Source organism: Phalaenopsis equestris, unplaced genomic scaffold (assembly GCF_001263595.1).
Source record: "Phalaenopsis equestris unplaced genomic scaffold, ASM126359v1 Scaffold000117, whole genome shotgun sequence".
In the NCBI taxonomy this organism is placed as follows: domain Eukaryota; kingdom Viridiplantae; phylum Streptophyta; class Magnoliopsida; order Asparagales; family Orchidaceae; genus Phalaenopsis; species Phalaenopsis equestris.
Genome location: NW_018164559.1, coordinates 152,170 through 167,094, shown reverse-complemented (window position 1 = coordinate 167,094; position 14,925 = coordinate 152,170). Strand labels below are relative to the sequence as shown.

The 14,925-nt window shown below is 39.0% G+C and overlaps 1 protein-coding gene across 3 annotated transcripts in view; it reads right to left on the bottom strand.

Annotated features, from left to right (window-relative positions):
- The window catches only part of LOC110021029 (ubiquitin carboxyl-terminal hydrolase 5), a 131,501-nt gene that overhangs the window by 76,527 nt on the left and 40,049 nt on the right, over positions 1 to 14,925 (bottom strand). For all 3 annotated transcript variants that reach the window (XM_020719349.1, XM_020719350.1, XM_020719351.1), the window contains 3 exons: positions 10,059 to 10,203; positions 9,837 to 9,896; positions 9,672 to 9,767 (listed from right to left, as the gene is read on the bottom strand). In XM_020719349.1, the coding sequence (XP_020575008.1) occupies positions 9,672 to 9,767; positions 9,837 to 9,896; positions 10,059 to 10,203 (301 nt within the window). The remainder of the gene's footprint in view (positions 1 to 9,671; positions 9,768 to 9,836; positions 9,897 to 10,058; positions 10,204 to 14,925) is intronic.

Genomic DNA, 14,925 nt, shown 5'->3' with positions numbered 1-14,925 from the left:
AGAATCCACCTTTTCTTGGGAGATTGGAGAGGGGAATTTGAGTGAATTCTGTAAGGGATTTGTATCAGCATTGCAAGGATCAGCAGAAGGCTTTGTTGAAGGGATTTATATCTTTCTCAATTGAGAAAAGCTAAGTATTGTGTTTTGATTGTACGTGATTGTAAACACATGTTTAGTAAATTTGCTTTGATTCAATGAAGTTTTCTATGGTTTTAAACATGCTTTGTGAGTAGAATTCTTGCATTTCCCTCTTCTTACTGTTAGATAGAACTTGTAGAATGTTGAATGCTATAGAATTGATTTTTTCTTATTTAAACGTGATGAGTATTCTACTAGACTTCATTTACATGTCATACTAGCCATATGTCTTGCTAAAATCAGTTATGACCCAATAGGACTCGGAAGGTGAAACAACTAGAATATTCATATTGTTAGATAGGTTATGGTGAAGTAGTCAGCAGGCAATGCAAATATAGGGAGATATGTTGATATGGTTTAAACATTGAGTTTTTAGGGTGATAGCCGGAAGCAAGAACCAAACTTGAACCATACTTATTTACGCGTTTGACTACCATACTTATTTACGCGTTTGACTGAGGTAAATAAATTTATGCTCCTATTTGTCACTACATAAATTACAATTCCTAGTAGTCACATCTACAATCTATCTAGTAAATCGCAAGAGAAAAGTACTTTTATCAATCTTGAATTTCAACTAATCAATTGATTTGGATATGTTTAACTTAGTCATAGAATCTTAACTTAAGAGTAGTTATTAAAAAAATCATCTTTAACAACATTCCAAACTAGGACCTGAAAGTAGTAGACTAAAACTTCACCTTAGGACTTATCTACCTCCCCTTCCCTGTGGGATCAACATTCAGAACTCAAAAGAATCCTATATTACTGAAATGATACGTATACTTGCGTGAGAAATCCCTGTGAATTAAGATTACCTAATTTTAAGAACTCAATCAATTTGCTATGGAGCAAATCAAGTTTCTAGTGTCTTTACCATGACTTATATAAATCGTGATAATCGCTAGAGCGGATGACACTTCAACTGTAAGTGATCGAATTGAGTAGTAAACTACTCAACTAAAAGATCTTGTTGCTGCAGGTTGAAGAGTTTTAGAAATATGTCCTGACGATATTGCGGCGAAAGGTATTGCTTATGCATTGTCTTCTTCATCTTCTCCCACTTAGTTATCTTCTCATTGCCTTCTCTCCCCCTCTACCTTTGTAGAATTTTCCACCATAAGGAGGCACTATTCTTTAGTTTGATTGCAGCTGGTACGTCTTTTTACTAGAAGATGCATTTGATAAACTCATTAGAATCCATGCCTCCCTCAAATTCAGGGAGGTTTATCTCAATGCCAAAGTCCCGCTGACCTCTATAAGAGGTCTCTACTCTCAGTCTTCTTTGATATCAGTTACCAAAATGGCATGGTCTATATTTCTCGTCACTGTGATCTTCCTTGTAGAACGGATTCAGATCCTCGTCCCTGTTTTCATCTTGACTTTCACGGTCGAAGGTAATCTCTTTTTGGTTCCGGTCATCCAACTCGGCTAGTCTTCGTTGCAGTCGACGAATTTCTTGTTGAATCTCTTCCCAAATTGAGCCTGGTGTATCTCTCCTCGGTGGCGTGGTTAGGGATGGGGACTGGAAGGAAAAAATTGGGTGGATGTGTCTTAGGTGGCGCTGATGCTAGAAACTCTAGGATAATACTAGAGTCAGGCTAGCTCTGATACCAAATGATACCAGAACTAGCAGGAGAAAAATTGGATCACAAACGCAAACTTTTATTAATATAGAAAGACAGAAAGTAAATACAATAAGAGACGAATCCTTAGTTAGGGATGTAAGAAGAGATCCGAAGGTAGTGGTGGCGTTTGTGGGGTGGTAGGAAAAGTCGGGTGATTGTTTGGGGAAGTTGGGAGGGTGCTTGGTTGATGTAGGTAGGCGGGACAGCAAGGTTGTGAGGGAAGTAGAGGTGAGGGCAGTGTGGTGGAGGAATTTGAGTGGTAGGTGGAAAAGGTGAGAGGTAGGAGAAGGGACGGAAAGAAAAAGCGAAAGAGATTAGAAGTTAACAACAACACATCAAAGTACGATACAGTCGTAGCACCGTATGTCGTCGGATACAACCCTAACAAGAGGGAAGAGACTCCACAGTGGAGATTTGAAGACAACACAACCTAAACTAAACTCTTACACACAGAAAACAAGTATTTATAGATTCCTACACAAAAGGGAGGCAGAAGAATCAAGAAAAATCTACACAAGTGTGGCATCTTGTGAAGCCTCCTACAACTTTGCGAGAGTTTGTCCGCAACTCCTGCGTATCGCGATTCACCCGCTTCGTGACAATTCGCGGGCTTTTGGCACCCGCTACTTCGAAGCGCCCCGCATCGAGGCGCATTCAGTGCCCACATCCAGGTGTTGTGTTTAGCACCTGCGTCATTGCATGAGAAGCAGAACAGACGACCTCTTGTTGTCGAACCGGGCCAATTTTTTCTGTGAATAGATTCATCCTAGAGGAAAAGGGAACCACACGACACTCCTTCACGGGAGATTGCCACCTAACAAAGAGGGTTCACCTTTAGTTACCCTAGTAGTATTTATATGTTATAATCCATTTTGCATCATTATTTTTGTCACAGGCATCTTTCTCCCCTGCTAGGGCTGTATCTGAGGACAGGTGGTGCTCCGGCTATATCCTACTCTAAGATGATGATTATCTATCTGTTTCCTCCCACACCCGCACTCCCCTGCTTGCTACCACACTCTCCAGCAAACCTTGTTTGTTGTCACACCCTCCAGCTGTCGCACCTTTCCGCAGCTCACGCTAGTTGTCCAGCCGCCAAACCACCTTCCACTCGTTGCCACTAAACCTTTCTATCACCTACAACTCTCCATTTCCAATATCTCGATACAAAGCCAACCATTGTTGATCCTAGCCCTTTGAGGTCTTTTGTTTTTGCGTAGTTGCTTTCATGTTTTTAAGTGTCTTGTTTGTAACCCCCTTTGAATTTCAACAACAATATGATACGATTCGGCGTAAAAATCGACACAAATTTTCATAGAAATTGGGGCAAACATAAATTCTTATTACAATAATCCAAACAACTCAGACAAATACAAAAGATAGACATCTACAATTCGAGAGGTAGGTGATCTCTCCCATTTCCTACAATTTGTGAGGTAGCAAATCTCTCCAAAACCCTAGGCATGATACTCACAATCCAATCTCATGCATAAACTTAACCCTAGACATAATAAAACTATTTATGGGCAACAATAATAACAATAAAAAACTAAATTGCCCTTAGATATACAGAAGACATTTGATCTTAGGCTAGGCGCCCTCGTAACAATACTGCCCCCCCCACCTCCTCAAAGAGGCATTGTCCTCAAGCTAGGAAAAAAATGAGTGTGCTCCTCCCACACAGCTCTCTATTTCTTCATTCTCTGCTTCCTCATTCTGCATTATGTGAACTTGTAATCTTCGATCCTTGCAACGGTGTTCTAGGTAAACTTCTAATCACACCGAAAAAATAACCTCATGGCTCGCTTCTCCCAAATCTCTGTCTCTATAAGGCGCTTTAGTGTTGCTTCCATGGTCCACTGTCTGAACTTTTGGCATCATCGTGGTTGCAGTAGTTTCGCACGACGCCGTTGTTCATGATGGCTTTCGTCATCTGGTTCTTTTCTTCCACCATCAAGACTAGCTCCATCATCTCCCTCAATTCCCGCAAACTTAGTAGTTGGAGTGTTGTCAGTACGTTAGGTTTTAAGCCCTTACTGAAATTCCCCTGCAGTCCTGCTTAAGAAATCTTCCACAGTCATTCCGACAATAGTTCAAATCTCTTCCTATATTCCATGACCGTCCCCTCCCGAGTCAAACTCATGTAGGTCTCCTCACAGAATTGCTCGGAAACGTTCCAACAAATAATCGTTAGATTTATCCCACGAACGAATCAGGTATCTAGCCTCCCTCCACTGAAACCAGGCCAAGGATTTCCCCTTCCAAACACAATCTTATCGCCATGAGTTTCTTCTCCCCATCTAATCCATTCAACGCGAAGTATCGCTCGGCCCGATACACCTACCCATGTGCGTCTTCCACCTCGAAGATCGGCATCTTCAACTTTCTAACTCTAACATCTCCACTCCAACTTTTCTTCCTCTATTGTTTTCCCCTGTGTATCGAGAGTAAAACTACTTCCTTCGACCGTAGCCATATCCCCTCCCTGCTTATCTCCTTTTTCCTTTATACTCCTCCATACCTCTGACATAATCCCTTCTCCATGTTTCGGCCCAACCGCCTCCATAAAAAATCTCTAATCCACCTCCAATCGAAGCCCTGAAAGGAGGTTCATGATGGTTAATGTTTTCCTCATGTTCCTCAGCTTCAATCTCCTTTCCTTTCAATCTTGCTACAGATTCTCTCATCAACCTTTGGTTAGAGTTTGCACATTGAGTTGTCAGCGTGGTCTTGAATTGCATCTCAATGAGCCACTTTAGCATCTCTCGGATTTCTCCCATGCTCTCAAATCAATCCTCCATTCAATTCTCCATAGAAAAGAACCTCTCCTCTATGATTGTGAATCTTTCTTCCATCTAAAATTTTATTTGACTCATCTCTTCCTTCAATTTCTTCTTCAGATCATCTACTTTCTTTGATGTCGTTACTCCCAAGAAAATTTTTTACCAAAAAAAATAATCATCAGAAACTTCTTCTAGGATTCCAGATGTAGCAGCCCCTGAATCGCCGCGATTCAATTCTTGTGTGTCTGCAGATCTCATATGTCACCTTCCCAACTATCTCACATTGCGACTATCATGAGATTCAAGCAACGTCTAAGTTGTGATCGCATCGTCACCTTCCCAGCTCTCTTGAGTTGAGAACTGTAAGTCGCGATCATTCGTTGTTGCCTTCTTCTGTGAGTTACTAGCCCGTCATTGCCTTCTTCGATGAGCCGCAATCCCGACGTTGCCACGATCCCTTCACCTTTCGAGCAAAATTGCGTCTTACGTCGTGATCCCGGGAACTCCCCCGTAGGCTCGTCGATCGCCGAAAACGTGATCCCATTGCCATCCCCAAGCCGATCACCACAGAATCGCAGGGTTGATCACGAAGGTACGAGAGTCTGACAATATCCCAAGTTCGGTCACGTAGCCGCCTTCGTAACAAGCTATGATCGCAACTGCTTGAGTGTAAGCTACGATTTGCTTCAGATTCTGTAAAGTCAATCAGGTCCTCTCTTCTTTCGATCCGATTCCCATAATCTTTAGCTCTGATACCAAGTTGATACAATTTGGCGTTGAAATCGGCAAAAATTCTTGTAGAAATTAGGGCAAATAGAATTTCTTATTGTAATAATCCAAAAAAAATCACACAAATACAAAAGGTAAACACCTACAGTTCGAGAGGTAGGCGATCTCTCCACCTATAACCATTTGAGAGGTAGGAAATCTCTCCAACACCCTAAACCTATGATTCAAAATTCAATCTCATGCATAAACCTAACCCTAAACATAACAAGTCTATTTATACCCAGCAATAATAATAATAATCAAAGACTAAATTGCTCTTAGATGTACAAAAAATAAATTTGCCCTACGAAAGGCACCCTCGTAACATAATATTATCATTCCATTGTCTTTTTGGGTTAGCTCCAGTATCATTCTACTTCAATAACTTTACAAAAAAAGAAAAAAACAGTAGAAAAAGGGCAAATTTCACTTGGTCCCCCTATATTGCATGCCATATTGCCATTTGATCCTCAGTTTACCTTGTGCAATTTCATTGTCCGATATTGTACAAAGCCCAAAGAACCCAGGCCTATTTTCACTACATTATCTTTGGTATTAGCTTCCAATGTATCCACCTAGTTTTAACGCACTTTCATCTTAACATTTCTAACTTTATATTTACCAATGACTTTATCATTCAGAATTCACAATTAATTAGCTCAAAACTATACTAGAAAATCTTTAAATTGCATTGCTTCATTATCGTTAAATTAAATAGCGCTCTCAATTTTTCTCGCCCAAAAAGTCCTCATTATATATGGCTTAAAGAGTTCGATTAAGCAGCGGACGGGTGGTGCATACACAAATGCTTCAACTACAGAACTACAAATGATAGAGCATGGTGCACGGAACCAGTGTGTAAAACTTTGCAAGGTCCTTTTTATTTACAATTCACCATGCAGCTGGACATTTCAAAGGTTTATTTTTTGAAGGGGTAAATAAATAAGTGATGACCACTAGCATTTCAATCATTCCTTTCAAGTTAGACAAGATTTACATGTTCAGGACATCAATAATAAAATAAATTATAAAATATTGTGATGATTATGCATAACCGACGGTAGAGTATGAAAATACATTGTCTTGGCCTTGCATGATGATCTCACACGCCCACAAATGAAATATAAAGCAAAAAAGTAGAGCAAGATTTTTCACTTGAACCAACTAAAAATATAAAAATCAATAGGCCTAGCTCAATTAAAAAGATTTCATTATCTAATTAAAGTTAAAAACTTCATCGTCCCTTGAATAACGGAATGCAGTTGATACCGGATTTTAACCAAACAACGCTGAAAAAACAAATACTCTTACTATAATCAAATAGAAAATTACAACACAAAAATACGAAAATCTTAAATTACAAAAAATGACAATAAAAACTCAAACTAGAGTGGATCGTGGGCTGATGGTGATGATCAGCGAGGGAAAGTCCAACACCCAAGAGGGGTGCAGTTGCGTTGGGATCGTTCCTAAAACAAAGCATCTGGAAAAGTGGCGCCCAAAAGGAGTGCAATCACGCTATGATCGCACCTTGGACCAAACAACCTGAAAAGTCGGCATCCAAAAACTGCTTCGAGCATATAAGACATTTAAGTCTTTGATGCGAAATTTGGAGAGGGGTGTCTGTGGTGTGCGCACACAGGCGACAGAACGAGCAGTGCGTGAAAAAGACTAAGCGATTTCTATGGGTGGATTTTAGCGATATCTCTTGTGTGAGGAGAAGCATTCAGCAGTTCTAGGGAGTAGAAAGGTTTGAGTGTATTGTAATATGTACAATGTCTCCTCATTTCATAGTGAATTTCTTAATTTGGAGTGGCTTCATGGCTTCTTCCTGTTCTCGAGTTTTTTCACATTACATCTTGGCATGCTTTGTATATTTTTCAGTAATTATTTGTTTGTATGCTTCGGTTCAAAATTTATAGGTTTATCATGAAGCTGGGATTTTTACTTCAATTTGTAGGTTTATCATGAAGCTTCTAACATGTTTCTTTTGTGCGAAGTGATTCTTTGCAATGTTTGCACAATTGTTTCTTACGAACCTTTTTTTCAATATCAATCCCTTTTGACACAAGCCGAGTTCTCCTATTCAATGTTACAAATTAATTCAGTGTTTCACATCATAACTTTTCTTATCGACTCTTCACGTCTAACTCCAGAAAAAAGTTCTCAAAACGAGAGTATAGGTTTCCTACCAAGGATTTGACCTCAGGCTTTGTCTAAACAACATTAAGACTAGCTAAGAACATGCAGACTTGGTTATTTTTCTCAATAGCATAATCATTTGAATTCTCCCAAATATCATCAAAACAATGATCAAGCCCCTCTATAATATTACACTCATTGTAATATGCAGTAACATCACTGTCAATTTGTTTGAGTTTCCAAAGCTGAGTTTTCAACTCAAAATTTTGTGAAGAATTCTCCAAGTTTGCAAAGAGAACTCAACAGTCTCCCAGATATCTTATGGATTAAGCCCACTTGAGATAGTTGTATCCATTAAGTTTTAAAACTGTGAGGTAAGGTGGTAAATTCTGAGGAAAATATTCAACTGATACAGCCATCAGAGGAGCTATAGGGTGAGGTGAGGTGATTTTGGAATTACTGGAGCCGGTTGATGTAGTAGAACTTCTTTGAACTCTTGTCATCACTGTTCATTTGTATGGTATCCTCAGAATCTGAGAAGAGCAGCACACGTGCAGTGGCTACCTCAAGGAAAAAAAAGAACACGCCCTAGTTCAGATACAAGCTCGGCCTGCAAATCTCTCTGAACGTCGCAATCAAGTCCTTGCCTTCTTAGGTGCCTCAAATCACGATTGTATCCCAAGGGGTCTTTGAATGCCATGATCCAATCATTGCCTTCACAGTTAGCTCTAATCATGGTTGTATCGCGAGGAGTCTCTAAACGTCGTGATCCACTTGTTGCCTTCCAAACTAGCTCTAATCGTGATTGTTTTGCGAGAGGTCTATCACGAAAACGATCGTATTGGGTGAACACATGAAGGGCAAGAGCGAAGCAACAGAACCTGCGCACGATCAACGGGATTAAATCGTTATTTAGAAGGCAAAGTCACTCTCATAAAAAGTTTTAAGAGGGGAAATAATTATTCCTCTTTAATTTCATAGAAAACGATTCCAAGATAAATAGAGGGGGATGACTCCCATATTAAGAAAATAATAATCAACCATAACTATTATGATAAAAAAAATAAACAGGAATTATGAAATACCAATTATCTAAATTTTAAGAGTAAGAAATTCTAATAATAAAAGGTACTAAAAATAATATCTTCCAAAAAATTCAACAAATAAGATGAGAAATATTTGTCTTAAACAACATTTAATGCCTTTGTGAAACTACAGTGAACATGACTTGTAGTGTTGCGGAAGTAAATAATTTTGACAACGAATTGTATTAAACATCTGTTCCACAGAACAGAAACGTGCTTAAATTCAGAATGGCAATAGTTCCCGATGATGAATTCAAGAACATAGCAGCATAATGTTTCCTATTTCATCAAAGAACTCTCTTGTTAAACAAAAAAAAAAAATCAACATCATCAACATTAAGGAAGAATACCAAATGACACTTTTTCTTATTGAACAACAAACACATGTGACGCCGAACTAGGGCAACTAATCAGCTGGGAAGGTCAGGAAATGGGTTGTAGGATTAGGAACGGAAGTGAAAATGGTGACGATGGTCGAAGAATGGCAAACACTGGTGTTAGACAGCAAATCGGAACAGTTCGGCTGCTGTCCGGTAGGAAATCAGCAAGGCGAATGGCAAAGTACGGACAACGACGAGGTTCCACTACCTGTTCTCTTCAAGAAACAGATTTACCACTTGAAGAAACATAGGCTACAGCTCTCCAAATAGGAGAAAGTTGGGAGAAAAATTAAGTAACATTAACTAAAGCAGTAAGTGCCCAAATCAGGTCTAAACCAATATATTTGGACAAAAATTAAACTATACTTAGAAATCAAAAAAAAGAAAATAAGAGATCACTCTAAAATGGCAAGAAATCTTGTTGAAGTGTACTCTCGAGACGTGAATCAGCCCTGTTCAACTGCTGCATCACGCGTAGTCCCGCAATTGCGAGATTTCAGATATCGTTCCCACGTCAACATGGCTCCTCAATTTCATATTACGCACGAATGTAAGAAAATTTATGACCATCAATTTACAATCTTCTACGGGTAAAATCATCTACATAATCCATATCATCAAAATTGAGATAATTGAGATCATACAGACAATGATGTTACCATGCAATCATTTTAATGAGATAACAAATAAATTCTAGAAATACATCAAACTATGGGAAGAAATTTGATAATGCTAATTAAAACTCACATCCTGGTCCATTTGTATGTTGGCATCATCAAGGGTCTTCTCCATGTCATTCATCAAATCATGTTTTTGATGGCCATAGTAGTCCCAAATACAAACCTGTAGATAAAGTGAACAATATTATGCTGATTGATAAGCACATGCATAAAACAAGTAAAAAATACTTACATTATCTAAGATAAGGTCAAAAACCTCGCAAGCTTTTCTATGAAGTTCTCTAACTGTTTCCTGCAAAAGTTTAAAAAAAAACCATTACAAAGCTTTTCCTTGAAGTGTATGCCATTTAAAATCCCTTGCAATTTTGCTTTATAAACTTAAGAGAACTAAAGGTTGAAACACAATAGTAGCTCCAATGGCAATCAAACAAAATCAAGGAATAAAATGCATAACCTTTTTGCTTATTCTAATAATCGCTTGCTCCTTTTTCGGTGTTAGAAGCAGCTGAAGCCGTAGAGGATAGACTTCTACGTACAAATCTGTTTGAGATGAACCTGAATTGATAGTCTTACGTGGCAAAGTTGGACCTCCTCCGTACCTGCAATCAAAAGCAAAGGCATAATAAAACTGAATTCTGATTGAAAAAAAAGTTTATTCCACAGAAAGCAACTTTATGAGACATGTGAATATAAACTAATGCTGATGAATAGAAAAAAAAAGTTCTCATTACTCTTAAAAAAAGTTCAGAAAGAAACTGTTCGAAAAATGTTTGGATACAAAATAATTTCTACTCCTTAGAATGGAAGAAGGGAGTAGTCATGCTCTCATTACTCAGAAAAAAAGTTAAGAAAGAACGTGTTCGAGAAATGTCATAAAATACTAACCGTTTAAGTCAAATTAAATATTAATTTAAAGCCTAAAAAATTCATGACAAAAGAACAGAAAAGGAAAACAAGAAAAGAAATCTTCATAGAATAAGAGTTGCAAAATTTCCACTCCTTAGAATGGAAGAAGGGAGCAGTCATGATGATGAATAGACAAAAAAAAAGTTTTCTTTACTCAGAAACAAAGTTAAGAAAGAAAATGTTCGAGAAATGTCCGGATGCAAAATAAAATATTGACCGTTTAAGTCAAATTAAAATATTAATTTAATGCCCCAAAAATTCATGATAAAAGAACAGAAAAGGAAAAACCATAAAAGAAATCTTCATAGAATAAGAGTTGCATAATTTTCACTCCTTGGAATGGAAGAAGGGAGTAGTCATGCTCAGCAATGTTCACTAGACTAAAAACAAAACTAGAATACTAAGGGTCTTGTTGACCTCGCTTTCGGTCGAGGTATAGTTTTCCCTTCCTTAGTAGCCTAGGATCTAGCCGTAGGACATTTATGTCGACTACTCCTAAAAAACTAGTGAAGGAGCCCTCCCAGTTAGCAATTCTAGACTTTTCTTCGCTCGACTTGACGTTCTATGTAGTAGTCTTAACCGCTATTGCTTAGCAGGTAAGGCTACTCCAAAGGAACTCACGGAGCATTCCTATAGGACTGCCGGCCTTAGGATTGACTCTACTCGTTGATTTGGCGCCGCTGTGCTCTTCGTCGTCCTGTTTAATCGAATTCGAGCTGAAGTTTTGATAGGATTTGGACCGCGATGCGTTTTTAACCCAATCGACGACGAGGTTGCCCGGACAACTCCGGATGACGAAACGGACTGTGCCGACGCGTCCGGGACGTCGATTTTGCTTAGGAGAGACGTTTGTTTCGTCACGAGGGCATTTCTGGAGAAGGAGATGTGCTTAAGTATTATTTATAATAATAAATAATATTTTATTATTATAAATAAAGCTTATAAACCTAATCCCTAATTTCATTTCCCCTCTCTCGTTTTCGTCTCTCGCTCGTGCGTCCGTCCCTCTCGTGTCTCTGCTCTGGTCGCTGTGGTCCCTCGCGTGATCCCACGAACTCGAGCCATTGGAACGACGAAGGTTCCCGCGCCCCTCTCGCAGTCGCTCATTCCTCCTCATCATTTGCTGGCTCCTCGAGCCTCAAACAATATGGCGCGCCTCTGCGCTCGATCTCTGTGGGATTTTTTTTCAATCATTCGTTTTCTTCTTCCCTTAGCGTATATCAGAGCTCCTCTGTGAAGCTTCAAGAGGGCCGAAAATCATTTCCAGGGGAGGACATTTCTCTATTATTCTTCTCTACTCACTCTCTTAAGTTTTTTGAACTCTCCTTGTTGCTGGAGAGAGATGTTGGCTAGGGAATACTTTTTTGCAACTCCTTTTGTGATTTTACTTTAAGGAGGTACTTCCCTCTCCCCCTGTGTGTTGCCTTTTGTTGCCTCCCCCTGTGTGTTGTCTTTGTTCGGCCCTACTCTTTATCGAGCCCATGCGCTTTATTTGTGTTCGTCCCTGTTCTCTGTCGAGCCCTGTTAACATGCTAGAATAGGAAGATTACTATTTGCCTCATTCCTAAACATGTTCTAACTTATTCTTTATACATTAGTTATGTGGGAATGGCATTTAAAAGCTTGAGGGTGTGTATTTCCTTCTCCCTCCCTTTCTCTGTGCTTTACTGGCTCCCGGTTTTAACCTTGTTGAGTCTCTCATGATGATTTCAGGGTATGATTTAGCACTCTAGTTGCCATTATACTTGTATTTGGAAATGTTTATCACTTAAAGCATGTAAAAGATAAAAAAAAATATGCATATATGCTAAAAGTTAGATTTAGCATACTATTAGTCCTTTCTTTTACTTTGCTTATCTAAAGTGATGAAGTCATGGCATGTTTCCTATCTCCCAAGGCATACTTATATTGGAAGTAATTAAGAGGATGGTTTTGAAATAATTTGGCCTTTCTCATGAGCATGTTAGTATATGTATTATGAAGCTTTCATCCACTTTCACTCAAAGCATGTGGTAGTTCTATTTTGAGATGTCTTAAAGGCATGAGAATATTGCTCTAACTTTTATTATGGCTTAGTATTGGAGGTCTCAATTGCAGCTTGGTTTTCTACCCTCACTTGGCTCGGGTTTTGGCCTATATTAGCTCGGTTTTGGTCTTTTACTAGTTCTTTTTTTTTAGTTGGAAGATTGGTTTGGCTTTGCCTTTGTGCCAAGCCATGGTTTTGTCTGTGGTGGCTCGGGTTTTGAGCTTTTGTTGGCTTTAGCTTTAGATTGGGAGCCCGATTTTTGCCTTAAGAGTGATTGGAAGTTGATTTATGAGGAAGCTAGGTTTTTAATCTCTGTTGGAGTTTTTCTTTATCCCTCATTCGAGAGTTGTATTGACCCTAGTTGGAGGCTCGGGTTTGCTTCGTTTCGCCCCTGCCTGAGAGGAGGATGTGGGTTTTGGCTTTCACTGACCTTAGCTCCTACCCGTAGGACCTATTAGAGTTTGTTGAATTTAATTTAACCCCTCTTGTTGGGCTTGAATCACTTGAATGATTGTAGGCGGATCAAATTTGTTACTTTGAGATATTGGTGATGTTTTGTACTCTCTTATGTATATCAAAAGTTTTATGGAATTGATTTGAGTCGCCTTGGCCGTGAGCCTTCCATTTCCCTTTGCCTCGTGTCTTGGCTTTCGTCTTGGTTGTGAGCCTTGCTTACAATGCTTTGGAGTTGGTTTGGACTGCCCTGTTTGTCGTGGCCATGAGTCCCTCCCTTCTTTAAGTTCTAACCGTGGGTTTCTCCCTTTTATATCAGTCTTGTTTTGCCTTGGCCGTGAGTTACCTGTAGGAGTTTATTCGGGTCTGGAGCTAGATGGTGCTGATATTGGCTTTCACCCGGTAATTTTCTTGGCTTTACCTGGCCGAGGATCTTGGTAGTTGTCTTCCTTTCTCTACTGATATAGGTCGTGGGTCTTACACCTCGGTGCATTGGAAAAATTTCGTGTTTGTTTGATGTGTGAGGCCATGGATTAATTTGGGAGTTGGGAGATTTTGACATCAACTTGGGGTTTGGAGGATTTGCAAGACTTATTTGGGAGAGAATTTGGTTGATTTGATTAATCTTATGTTTTTGGGGTTTAAAAAATCAGCGCAAAATAGCCTTTTATGTTTGTTAGGAAAGACCTTGGGCCCTACTCTTTCAGGTCTTTTTGATAGGAGTTTTGAAAACTGATCTATTCTTCTTTTCGGTGTTTTAGATAGATCGGTGTCTTCTCTCTCTCACCCTATTTTTGTTCTTTTCTTTCCTTGTTTCTTGGTTCGGTTTTCGATGCTTATGTCTGATGCATAAGACGACGCATAAGTGTCCACGTAAATCCTTTTGTTATACATGAAACCATCAAGCAAGATCGCAAGTAGTTTGTTTGGGGCGTAGGGTGGTGATGATAAAGGCACGCTGAAGATAGAGCAGAAAGATGTCATATCCTATAACATCAAGATCCAGGTATTTGATGAACAATAGGGTAACAGTATCTTTCACCGACATAAGTCTAGCGGGAGTTGGCTCGAACCTCCCCAGGTGGATGGCAGTCTCACGTCTGATAACGTAATCGTCTTGTGGACAATAAAAATTGTTAAAACTTATTTCAAAAAAATAAAAATATATTTTTCGCTATAAAATAAAATTTGATAATCTCTTTTTTGAGACCTATGTGCATGTCAAAAACATAAATTTTAAAATACATTTTAAAATTGATTGTCCACCTGACGAATACTTGTTTAGGCTGAGAAATAACCCTCAAGGTGAGGTTCAAGACACACTTATAGACGAGTGACGGGTTCTATACATTCGGATGACCGAGTTTCGTGGACCCTCGAGTATATATATACATATCTGAGCCTAGCTCCACATGAGTACTTGCGGTCCCCTTTACCCGAACTTTTTTTGTTTTATCGAAGCTTTGGGACATGACACTCGTGTTTCTTTTCTTTTCTTTTGGTATTTCTCTAAGATTTTTTAGGGTTTTTACTTGAGTCTTTTCTCGTTAATTTTCTCAAGTTTTCTGTCATGAGTCGTTGTTACACTCTTCTTCGGATTTCCTGAATGACGTTTCTTCCAGACTTCGTTTTTTACAATGCATTTCAGCTTGTTATATTTAAGAAACAGCGGATCTCACGGGCGTACAGGTTTGTTTTACATTTACAGCATTTCATTTCTCTGCTTATACCTGCTACTGTTCTGTACAGCTGTCGGCGCTTAAAAGGGGGGAAAAAGTTTAAATGTTTGGGGGTCGCCCGTAAGAAGCTGTCGGCAGCCGGAATCGAAACACCGTCACCCGCTTCGGAAGGACTTTTTAATTTACGTATATATATATAATTTTAAAAAAATATGAAATCAAACTGACCTCATATTTTTCACAGTTTAAATGAAAGA